This window comes from Parasteatoda tepidariorum, chromosome X1 (assembly GCF_043381705.1).
Source record: "Parasteatoda tepidariorum isolate YZ-2023 chromosome X1, CAS_Ptep_4.0, whole genome shotgun sequence".
NCBI lineage: Eukaryota > Metazoa > Arthropoda > Arachnida > Araneae > Theridiidae > Parasteatoda > Parasteatoda tepidariorum.
The window spans coordinates 1,436,514-1,450,023 of record NC_092214.1 but is presented as its reverse complement, the minus strand read 5'-3'; the positions used below and the strand labels follow the sequence as shown (position 1 = coordinate 1,450,023).

The 13,510-nt window shown below is 32.7% G+C and overlaps 1 protein-coding gene across 1 annotated transcript in view; it reads left to right on the top strand.

The window, feature by feature from the left end:
- LOC107451868 (zinc finger protein 41) overlaps window positions 1-11,109 on the top strand; it is a 14,296-nt gene extending 3,187 nt beyond the window's left edge. The window contains exon 2 of the mRNA XM_016068135.3: window positions 10,751-11,109. Coding sequence (XP_015923621.1) covers window positions 10,751-11,052 — 302 coding nt within the window. The 3' untranslated portion in view covers window positions 11,053-11,109. The remainder of the gene's footprint in view (window positions 1-10,750) is intronic.
- Window positions 11,110-13,510: the final 2,401 nt, after the last annotated feature.

Sequence of the window (13,510 nt, the reverse complement as noted above, 5' to 3'; positions counted from 1 at the left end):
TGTCCTGCTCTTAATTAAATGCATACTTGAGCCAAAAATAGATTTAAGAACAGGATGTGGCTTTTAAAAGTGTGAGAAAGTATTTCGATTAGAATAATTAATTAGGATGAAGTTTTATAGCAAAGAAACTAACATAAAAAGATTAATTGAAGCTTTTTATGTTACATATATATATATAGTTCCCTCTTTTTCTCCAATAGATCTCGATAAATGATTAGTCAAAATTTGATACCACTTTTTTTATTTAAATATAAAATTACGTGTTTTAATCTCTTCGAGACGCATTTTCAGGGTAGTGACAATCACGGTGAAGAAGATAAAACTGGTAATCCAACTGTTTTTATTGCAGTTCATTTGTGGGCGGGATAATAATATTTTTCTTTATTAATATCACCAAAACTTATTTCAAATAAAAATCATATAGTTTCACTTTTAACAAACATAGATTGGATGTATTAAATTTAAAGTGAAAGCAAAAATAAGGTTGTCAAATTAGCCATGCCCAAACTTAAGCTACCGCTTTTTATTTTTTCCACCGTGTTTCTGATTCCATACGAATATATTTATGACTCGCCCGCCCCGAAAAGGTTAATGTCTGTCTTTTCGGAACTCCCTGTATATAGATTTCTAGAAAAGAGAAGTTTTATTTTACATATTTTACGTATGTATTTTTGAATGTGTAGTATAGTAAGCGAAATTTACTCAATTTATTTTCAGAAAAATGTTTACCTGACTTTTTTAAGTTGTCGATTTAGATGAGGGTGTCCTTGCTTATTGCACGACATTCTTGACCAGCAATACTCTTTCCCAAAGCACCCTATGCATTTTTAATGGGATTCAGATTTGGTGAACGTGCTGGCTATACGAGGCGTTAAATACCCTCGCACTGTACACATTCGTCGACAGTGTCTGTTCGATGACATGTTGCATTCTCATCAATGAAAACACATTTATCATCGATAGCACTGTGGAACAAGCGAACATGAGGCAGCAGAATATCATTAATGTAGTGTTGGCCAGTCATAGTCCCAGATGGAAGCATATAAAGGGATATACGGCCATTAATCATAATGCCAGCCCATACTATGACACTACATGTAGGATATCGGTCCCTTTCCTGTATGTTAAACGCTTATACGCAGTACCAATCTTACGTCAGATTCGGCGTCTACAATCACACGAGAGACTGAGTCTACTCTCATTTGAGAATAGTACTAAAGCCTCTTCGCTCCAAATGTGATGCTGTAGACACCATTGCAAACGGGCGCTACGGTTACGTTTAGACAATGGCATGTACGCAACGGCATGAAACTGATTTGCTTCCAAACTAGCTGTACAGGAGCGGCTCCTTTTTGTCGGTAGAAGTATGTAAAGTGAGCAAAATAAAAAGGATATCACCCTGATTAACTTTTGTTCTAATGATCCGATTTTCTATGGGTCAATCTTAATGGTTCAAGGGGATGGTCTTAAATATGCTAAATAATTAGTACTAACTATTAATTAAGTTACGAAATCAGACACAAACACGTACTTTATCTGAAGAAATATATATATATTTTTTTACATATTTGGATTCTTAAACATCAAAATATAGGGGTTAGCCGCAATCTGGGAAATATGGCCCCCGTAGTTTAATCAGGAGAGCTATCCAAAGTTCGGACTCCGTAATGTTAATTTCACTTTTGCGTTTTTAGTCATATTTCTTAAAACTAATTGAGCAATTCAAAAAAACATTTTTCTCACATATGAAACCCAATTACCCAAAGATAATTTCATGCAAAAAATAATTTTTAATAATTATTTATTATTTTTTATTATTTAATTTATTTGTGGATGAAAACATTTTGTATAAATTTTTTTATACCATATTAATCTACGTACTTTTCTATTGCAAAATCTAAAGTTTCAACTGTTTTTATTTGGTAGAAGCCGAGAAAAATTAAAATTTGTTATTTTAAAAAAAAAATAATTTGGCGACAATGAAGAAATATTTAAGTGGGGCGATTAATATTTAAATGTGGTAAACTTAGGAGAAATTTGACTTACGCGCGAGTGGAGTAAAATTTCATTTTCATATTTGGATTTCTGACCCTCAAAATATAGAGGATAGACAAAATTGGGCCATAAATTTGGGTGCTAGGAAGCTATACATGTTTGGCGTAGTCGCCCCAAAATAGCCAAATAATATCGCTTCAAGGAGGAGAAATTTAAGTTAATCTTTGTCGTCGACAGGAGAGAAATACCTAGCGTTTCACCGTTACTGAGCAACCAAGTTGGCGCAATAAAAATTAATGAAATAAAAATTAGATTCATCATTTCATCTTTTTCAATCATCATTTTCAGTTAGGTCAGGAAAGCTTATCTTTTAATAGTTAACAGTCAAATATCTCAAAGTTTCTAGGCAACAGACATTATTTTTGGGCTAATTTCTGACCAAAACGCAAAATTGTTTTCTTTTTTATCTCCTTCGAAAGTAAAATTTGAACGGATTAATAATTTATTTATGATTTTCCAAGATTTTAGAATTTAAACACGAGAACTTTTCACGTGACATTATTTGTGTTTTCTTACGTCGTTTTTAACTTTTCTTAAGTATGAAGATTTTATACTAAAACCAAATTTCCAAAACGTCATCTCTATATAAAGCTGAATAATATTGTTAACGATTGAACAATATCGGTTAATAGAAATGTGTTCAAATATAAATGCCAATATCATTGTAAAAACAATATCATTGTATTTTAAATTACCCACAATATGAGCATGAATATAAGTTGAAAGTATTCAATATTTAAATTTTTGACTGTTATAGAAAATTTCAATAGAGAATAAATACCATTTCAAAAATCGAACAACACACATAATAGTAGAACAAAATAATCAAAATCTTATTAATCTCTTCACATCCAAACATACCTGAAATAAAACAACCTGCATAAGCCCTGGCACACTTTAAGGAATACACGATTTGTGAGGATAAGCACACTTGGAATTTTAATTGTTCTTTTTAAATTCAATGAGCTTCATATCACCAAAAGTAAGAAAATAACGTTCTTATTAACGGATGATAAAAAACGTATTCCTTAAATAGTTTTCTTTTGGAAAACACATTATACGATTGAAAATCCAATTGACTGACACTGCCCTCACACACGTTTATTGGAATATGTTTTTTTTTTACTCCTGGTGTAAGATTTTTTATTCAGATTTGTTATATGAACACAAATTTTTAGCATTTTTAATCAAAGCTGATTTCTGTCACCGTATTGGAATATTCTATTCAAGCAGCTGTCACACGAATAATCCACACTTCTTTTTTATCTCAATTTTTATCAAGATATTTCAACATTGTTCAATTAATTATTTAAATCGCAAGAATTTCGTAGCCATCCGAAATTATGCTTCTGTTTTCTGCATCAGCCAACAACTACGTTCAGTCGCTGCTTTCGAAATTTTGTTCGCCGATGGGTATGATGAATTGGATGGAACAATTGATGTATGATTGATATGATGAATTGGATTTATCACTTGCAAAAGAGGAATTTATAATTTCTTATAAGTCATTCACAAAATAGGTTATGGGATTTCTCCGGTTCTCACGCTAGGTTAAGAGAAAAACTTAATATTAATTCTAGCATTCTTTAATCTAAATTAGGAACTAAAATGCAGGATGTGAAAAATAAATGTGAGAGCGAGTTTCGTTTTGACAGATAAATTAAGAAGAAAAATTTTAATGAAGAAATTACATAAAAAGTTTTGTTAATATATCTATATACATCGAAGAGCCATTACATTATGACCACTCTGCTAATAACATGTAGGACCACCTTTAGCCCTCAAAATTGCTAGCACCCGCCGTGGCATTGATTCCACAAGGTGCTGACAGGTAGTCTGAGGTATCTGGTACCAAGCGCTCACCAACTGGTCCTGCAATTCCCTCACATTGCGAGGGGGTAGCGTGGCAGCACGAATTTGGTTTTCCAAGTAGGGCCACAAATGCTCTAATGGATTAAGGTCAGGTGAATTTGGGGGCCAAGACATGACTTGAAAGTCACTGGAATGTTCCTCGACGATTCGACCCTTATGACATGGTGCATTATCCTGTTGGTAAACACCATCCCCCGCAGGAAAAACTGCTGCCATGAATGGGTGAACCTGGTCTGCAACTATGCTCAAGTAGCTTACAGACGTCAGGGATTGTTCTATGAGGATTATGGGTCCTAATGTGCCCCATGAAAACATTGTTCCTGGGCGAGAAACCATGAAAACCTGGGCGAGCCCATTGTTATAGATGGAGGGTGGTTATAATGTAATGGCTCTTCGGTGTATATTTGAAGTATAAACAATAAATTGTCACCTGAAACCTGATTACCTGACATGAAACCGATAAGAATACTATAGCATGAATAATCCAAAATGCTGCAATAGAAAACAACAAGCATCTAATACTTCACAAAAGAAAAATAACCATAAAAGAAATAACACAAAAATGGAAACTCGGGTGGAAACACTTTCAGTGTCATGAGGGGGATATTTCTGGGAGCAGTTTCTGTTGTTGGTTGTAAAATGTCGCCCGCAACTGCCACAGGAAAAATTTTTGATTTCTATCTTATCTTTTCCTCATCGGTTTCATGTCAGGTACTAATTTATTTTGATTTATATTTTCCTCAAATATTCTTCACACTAGCAGCTTGGTTCCATTCAGACTTGCAATTGTATACATTTTACTTTCGCTTTAATTTTCAATCTTGTTGCATTATGTATCTAAATTTGTATTGCATATACACTGATGAAAAAAAAAATTCTACCTCTAAGAAAAAATTATTGTAGATGAAATTTCAGCAATTTGATTGTTTGAGTAACATATTTAATTTATTGTAGTATGTCTACCACTACAAAAATGCTATTCCAATTTCTTAGTATATAAGGCATGTTGACTCGATTCTATGTTGGGGTACCTTTTCATAGATGAAGGCTGACATTGTCGATAACTCCTCTCCCCACATTGATTAAAGTTTCAAGATCACAGGTTAATGCAATTAAGAGAAAATCCATTTCAAATGCGAAATACTGGTACATTAATAACCTGTATAAGAACCAGAATTTTCAATGCAAGCATGCGAAAGGGCATGCGCTGTGTCATACAGATACCGTATGTCATTTTGTGGGATGGAGTTCCATGCCTGTTGCACTTAGTTAGTCAATACCAGGATAGTTGATGCTGGTTGTGGATGACGCTGAAATTGTTGTCCAATGATGTCCCATACGTGCTCGATTGGTGAAAGATCTGGTGATCTAGCAGGCCAAGGCAGCATGTCGACATTCTGTAGAGTATGTTGTGTGACAACAACAGTATAAGGGCGAGCGTTATCCTGTTAGAAAATACCACCTTGAAAGCTGCCCATGAATAGCAACGAGACAGGTTGAATCACCAGGTTGATGTACAAATTTGCAGTAAAAGCACGTGGAATAACTCTCTTTCTGTCAGACCGTAATTCTTAGTGTAGGTTCAGTGTGTCTAGGTTGAAAACAGGTCTGTAGCAGGCTCTCACCAGGCCTCCTTCTAACTAATATACAGCTATCACTGGCAGATAGACAGAACCGACTTTCATCAGAAAACTCAATAGATCTCCACTCTGTCCTCCAATGAGCTCTAACTCGACACCACTGGTTTGGAGTGAGTGGAATGCATGCTACAGGGCGTCTTGCTCGGAACTGTACTTGAAGTAGACGATTTGTAACAGTTCGTTGAGTCACTGCAGTGTCAACTGTAGCTCGAATTTCTGAGGCAGACGCAGTACAGTACGCCATAGTCATACACGATTGTCTTCTCTCCAAGAAGCGCCGCGTGGCTGCTCAGAACCTGATCTTCTTGAAGCAGTACCTTCCCTTGATCAATGCTGTCAAGAATCACGCACAGTGGATACATTTCATCTCAGTCTTTCTGCAATATCGCGGAAAGAAAATCTACCTTCTCGCAACCCTATTACACGACCACGGGCAAGTCAGTGAGTTGTTGTTAATGGCTTTTTCGTCTTCTTAAAAGCATTCTTGACTGATAACAACTCACTATGTCGAAATTTAACGAAAAATAAAGCTTAAGAGCTGTAGAACACGTATTTAAAGCAACCCTGATTTGCATGTTCACAGTGGCGCTCCAAGTGCCAAACTTATCCACCAAGCGCGAAATTTGAATAGACATCATCTTTTAGTTGTAAAAACAAGTCTGCCAAATATATATATATATTCAATTACTATCAAAAGTTTAATTAGTTGAAAATCATTAAGCTTTTTCAATAAGTTTATCTATGATGATAGGTGTAGAGCAGTGTTTCCCAACCTTTTTTGTACCATGCCCCACCTAAGCCTTTCTAAAATTCTTATGCCCCTCCTATGTAACATATACATAATTTTTAATATTAAAAAATCGAATTGTTCACTTAAGAAACTTAGGAAATTGTTAGCGAAACAAAGTAAGTAAATTTTCAGAACATATAATGAAAAATTCAAATTCGGAATAATTTTAATAAAGATTTTTCTATACTAATTTAATATTTTAATTTAGTGAGATTCTTGCCCTTGATGCTTGCTGCACGTAGATTTTATCTTAGGTTCCAATTTGGTTAGCTTCAGTCTCAAGTCTCCCCGTTGTGTTATATACAGACAATTTGTTTGTTTTTTTACCAATAAAATAATTTACAGTACAAAATCCACATTCAGCTAAATATGAAGATGATAGACAATAACAAGTAAAGCGGTATCATTTACTTCACATTTTTGGAGCCAATGAAACTGTTCAAAGGTTTTGTTGTTAATATATTTCTGACATAACTCAATAAGGGTAATGAAGCCAAATATCGTCGCTTTTGTTTGTTCCTTGTTTTATTTGTTCCTTGAGGTTTCTTATTTAATATATTCAGTTTTTCAAAGATATTGGCTAAATAACTCACAAATGCTTTACCATCGACTGTAAACAGGCACTTCATTTCAGGTTTGTCGCTTAAAAAATCCCTAAGTCACATAATATTTATTGACCGCAATTATTTAAGAATTTGCTTTTTTCTTTCGATTTTGTCACCGAAATCTTGAATTGCATTTAAATGGCCCAGAGCAAAAGGTTTAAACTCATATCGAGTCCATTTTTGAATTGCCCCCCTTTACAATCGAATTGCCCCTCGGTGGGGCGTGGGCACCACGTTGGGAAACACTGGTGTAGAGTAAACGGGAAGCACACTTTTTGTTTTTAAAAAACTGTTCGTATATTTAAGTTTTGCATATACATTTATGTATAAATATACATACATATAAAAATAAATCTACATATATACATAAAAGTTGAAATAAACGAGCAGTTTTCTAAAAACAAAAAGTCTACCCCTATGTCTATGATATTGATGAGAGTGATCCCGAAGAACTTGTTAGTATGTTAGGTGTTAAGTGAAATGTTAATTTTGTAAATCTTAGAAACCTTATTTTTTAGACCTTTTTAGGTGTTAATTATTTAGATCTTGATCATTCGAAGGATTACAATGATGATTATTCAGCTCATGTTTATGAAAAATGAAATGATACATCAATTATTAAATTTTTAGATGAATCTTTTAAAACTCTAATATTTCATATTCGCTGTCCCTGACGATTTGCCCAAAACCCCACCCCACTTTACCCCCTGGCGATAATTACAGTCCATCATTCCTGCCACAGCCTAGATGCTCATAAGGGGTAGTATCAAGGCACGGCTATTTATTGCAATGATTATGTATGCTTCTATTTTATGAAACGATATAAAAATTAACACAACAGATTTATTAAAAAAATATTACGAAAAGATTACTTATAAAATAATTTAATTCATTTTTGCAAATGCGTTTTATCGGTAAAATTTTTCCTACTTCATTTAATATTATTGAAAAAGGTTTTTTTTTCTCCTTTTCATTTTGGATAATCATACAAAAGATTATAAAAATAATGAAGTAAATGTTTCATTTGAAATGCTTCAAAAGAAAGTTTTAAGTTATCCGTTACCACGTTTAACCCTATTCAATGTCCAGCATCTCTCAGTTCTTTGTTAATCTTTAATATTTTTCATTCTTTTACAATGACAGCAGAAATAACGTTAAACACTAATTTTAATTTCTCTTTGCAGCATTAGTTTCTTTTACACTTTATAAACGTCAACATTGATTCAAACTCGAAGAGCAGGAAGTATTTATTAAAAATTAAAATAGGATTAATAACAGATTGCTAGCTTAATACATACATACATACATATATACATGCTTGTGTGTGTGCTTTCTTGTTTTCTGCTGAGATATTTTATAAGCAAAATTTTCCAATTAATTTTTTATTTCCAATTTTGAATACTCCTGAGTAAGATGTTCGTTTTTTTCCAATCTTTTTTTGCGAAAGAAGAAAAAAATACCATTGCGTATAAAATTATCCTAAAGAGTAATAAAACAATAAAGAAATTTCGTAGCTCTTTAATAAAAATATGTTTTCAACTCTTATTCAATGCCCAGCAAAAGTATCTTTGCAGATCTTTCAAAAGATTTATTTTATTTACGGTACCTGCAAAAATAAAATTAAACATAAATTTGATGCTGTTTTTTTTTTCAGTATTCGTTTATTTTGAATTTTACTATAATTAGTTTCTATTCCGACTCGAAAGAAGTTGTATTCTCACAATGCTGTGGGGAAAAAAAGTGCTATAACACTTCTTTTACTTCTCTTTTCATTTTGCGTTCAGTAAATAATCTAGTAGACATACCTAATAAAATACTTTATTTTCGTAACACGGCAACCATAATCAAATATATTTCCTAGAAACCACACACATGAAGATAAATTTTGGATAATAAGAAATCAAGATAAAGCAAATCAAGATAAAACTTAAACTATACATCTTTTGAATGGTCTAAAAATAATGTTGAACCATCTTAAAGCATATTTTTATCTCTTCAGAAAGATTCACCTTCTTCTATAACACAGGGAAGCCGCGAACTTATATTTTGTCGGAAAATTCTCGTTTTGCCGAATGAAATTCTTTACTTGACCGAATCACAAATAAGCGTCTGATGTTATTCTTACATACGATAACAAAACATCAGGAGCGGCTCTAAAAAATTTATAAATAACATAACTGCCAACTTTTTCTGTTTCAACCTCAAGATTCTATTTTGATTGAAAGTAAGATTTGATATTTAATTTTTTGCATTCGTGATCATCAATATTCTTAATTAAAACATCTGATGATCATTGATGTTGTGCTAATAAAATTTAAGAAATTTCTGCTTACAGTTATTGTTATTTCACTACCATTAGAAAAAAAAAATCTTAAGAAAATTGCAAATATTAAGAAATTAGTATGATTTCTTTATCAACAAATAAGCATATTTTTTAAATATATTCTGTGATAAAACTAAGTTTACTGGCAGCTATTGAAATAGATTTGCTATAACTAAAAGTGAAATAGACTTATCAAAACGAACAATGTGATATTCAATTCATTGAACCTAAATTTTTATTTTAACCTGAAGATTTATTTATCGAATTCCAAAAGAAAGTTAGGTTTAAAGCTGTATAAAACGCATTTGACAATAAAATTTATTTTCAATAATGAAAATAAAAGCTAACTTGTTTTTTGATAAAAATTTTTCCACTAATGATTATTGATTTAATGATTTTCTGCTTTATTTTAGTCAATAAATAAAACAATCAGTTAAACATTCGTTAAATAAATACAACAAAAAAAAACTACTCTGCTGCTACGATGAAGACATAATATTTTTACTATCCTATAAACCGAATAACAAATAATTTGGAGAATGGTAGATCTCGTAGCGTACATCGTTCAGAATTTTATATAAGACGACGAAATTTTTGAAATTGATTACACCAAAACTGCATTATATTGGTGCCTAAGATTCATTTNAATATTTTTACTATCCTATAAACCGAATAACAAATAATTTGGAGAATGGTAGATCTCGTAGCGTACATCGTTCAGAATTTTATATAAGACGACGAAATTTTTGAAATTGATTACACCAAAACTGCAACATATTGGTGCCTAAGATTCATTTATGAAACAATGGAATTCACTAAATTCAAAAATCATTTTTCAAAAAAGATACAATATATATATATATACACCGAAGAGCCATTACATTATGACCACCCTCCATCTATAACAATGGGCTCGCCCAGGTTTTCTTGGTTTCTCGCCCAGGCACATCAGGGCACATTAGGACCCATAATCCTCACAGAACAATCCCTGACGTCTGTAAGCTACTTGAACATAGTTGCAGACTAGATTCATCCATTCATGGCAACAGTTTTTCCTGCGGGGGATGGTGTTTACCAACAGGATAATGCACCATGTCATAAAGGTCGAATCGTGAAGGAACATTCCAGTGACTTTCAAGTCATGTCTTGGCCCCCAAATTCCCCTGACCTTAATCCAATAGAGCATTTGTGGTCCTACTTGGAAAACCAAATTTGTGCTGCCACGCTACCCCCTCGCAATGTGAGGGAATTGCAGGACCAGTTGGTGAGCGCTTGGTACCAGACACCTCAGACTGCCTGTCAGCACCTTGTGGAATCAATGCCACGGCGGGTGCTAGCAGTTTCGAGGGCTAAGAGTGGTCCTACATCTTATTAGCAGGGTGGTCATAATGCAATGGCTCTTCGGTGTATATATCAAGTGTCCTTCCACTTTTCTCTTATTAATTCTTGAAACATGTATTTTTAGGTTCAAAACCCTTTGCATGTGACGATCCAAATTGCTCCAAGTCTTTCGCCAGAAATGAAGAATTAACAAGGCATCGAAGAATTCATAGTGGTTATAAACCGCACCATTGTAATTCATGTGGAAAATGTTTTGGACGCAAAGATCATTTAAGCAAACATCTAAAAACTCATCTTCAAGTCTCTGAAAAAAAAGTATATGTGTGTCGTATGTGTGGACATCGTTATACAAGATCTGATGCTTTAACTCGACATAGAAGTAATGCGCATGCCATATCCAAAACTGTGGTTAAAATTGAAAATTAATGAAATGAAAAGTTTGTTTGTAAGATCTGATCATTAAAATATGACTTCAAAAATTTATCTTTTTTATGACTGATTTACAAAGCTTAAAGTGCACATAGTGAACAAGAACAACGTTTCGATATTCTTAGTCGGATGGGTCAGATATCTCCCCCTCTATCGTTATTATTCAGAAAAGTTGTATGGAAAGGAATTCAACATTTTTAAAATAATTATTTTTTGCTCGCATTCAATATTTTGAAAATTGATAAACGTGATATTTTATTATTTTGTGCATATTTCTTTATAATTTTATAATACTTATTTATTTACTTTATGAGTAAATTATAAAATGTCAACAAATGAGCCCCTGACCAGCATTTCGTTTGGAAGATAGAACAAAACTGTAACAAGAATAAAGGATTTTGTTGTCTCTCCATCTCTCATCGTTACACTACGGTTTTCAAAGTTTTTTAAATGAATATTCTCCGCGGTAAAGAGACTTAATATGGAGAGGTAAATATATTTCGATCGTGAAAATCGACGTCACTAGGAACATGATGATGAAAAAAGTATTTTATAAATTTTCGACCTACTAACGATATAACTCTACTGAACGCGTTCTTATGACAACAGTAACGGTGAAGAAAGATAATAATTTGTATGCTTTTCTTCTTTGTCTTGCGTTCCTTTTTATAATCGTACTAAAACATCGTTTATTTTAAACTTTTATCAAGTTTTGATTAACTAAAAGTTGAGAATTTCGAAACCCTTTCATTGTAAAATTAATACTTCTTAACACTATTCTTGAGTGCATAATGCTTTATAAACCTTTATTCTGTCAAATGTAAGGGGACAAATTTATATTATAGTCCTTTGCATTACAAATACGTCTTCCGAAGTTTATTTAGAAATATTTATTATGGTAATGGCAGCAAATTGTACTTTGATTACCACTATGAATTTTGTTAGGTGCTATTACTCTGCATCTTTAAATTCATTACCACTATAAATTTTGTCAAGTGCTATTATTTTGCATCTTCGCTTCATTCAAAATAACTTTTTAAGATACAGATACCCGAAATAACTTTTGATCTAACGACCGACGTGCAAAGATGCGAGGATAATATTGTTTGAACCTTGAATACACGGGCGTCGCAACCAGGGGAGCTCAAGGAGTCCGATCCATAGAGTCCCCCAATAATTGGGAAGCAAGGGTCCATTATTTTGAACAAATATTTCTGTTTTGTTTCTATACCTTTTAAATGACTCTCTTTTTCTTCTCTTCTCTCTTCCTTTGTTACATACCCAAGTAGCACAGGGATATTGTAACAGCTTTAGTCTACATCGACCGACATTGTCAATATCGGAGAAAATCGACATTGTGTGTACGATATTGTACGATTCCCGTTGATTTTACGTTAAAAGTCTCCTTGTAAAACTTTTCATTTTAAACTTTATTGTGTTCTTTAATCAAAATTAATCATTTAAAAGACAAAAAATGACGTCAAATTCTTATATTTCCAAATTTCAAATATAAATTTTAAGTTATCCGAACAACACCCGGACAATATTTGATATCAATATTGTGATTGCGTTTTTGTAGCGACATCGATCGATATCTCTAAATACTGAAATAAACGATATACTCGCAACCATATATGGCAACGTTACTTTTAAAAAGTAACGAGTAAAAGTACAAGTATTTTTNTTGTGATTGCGTTTTTGTAGCGACATCGATCGATATCTCTAAATACTGAAATAAACTATATGCTCGCAACCGCAATCGTAGCCCGTTAAGATGCTGTTTATCATTATCCGCTACGCGTGCAGTCTATTTATCTTTTCTCTTCGTTACATTTAAATCTAATTTCGTCTCCTAAGATTTATATCTCAACACATCATGTAAGTGGAATAAAAGTTGTTTTTATTAAGCGAACCCGAAAACTTAAATCAGCTGAAGATGAAGTCGAATTAATGCTCCTAGAGTGAGCGAATTTGTTGAAAGTCCCAGTACTGATCTTGGCAGGTATGTGCTGTTTTTAATATATATAATTATATATTGCAAGGATTACGTCGATTTCCTCTTTTTTCATGTCCAGGCTGCTTAACTTTTTAATCATATCACATTATTCAATTCTCATATTCACGAACAGTGGCGTAGTTTTATAGCATGTTTGGAGGGGATGACATGCTTATATTTATATTTTTTCACACCTGCCGCCAACTTGTAAGTTCGATGAAAAAGATTTTTCAATAATTAAACTAATCAAAAATTTGTGAGCTAACAAATAGATTATATTTGCTTACTTTTTATTTATTAATTTGTCATGGTAGATAGAAATGTTTTATTTTTTTAATTTTTAAATTGAAGATTTAATATGTCAAACGTCTGTAATGTTGCTACTAGTAAGAAGTATTTTTCTCAACGACAGTACAAGTTTGCAGATATATATACATATATATATGTTTAATTATTATT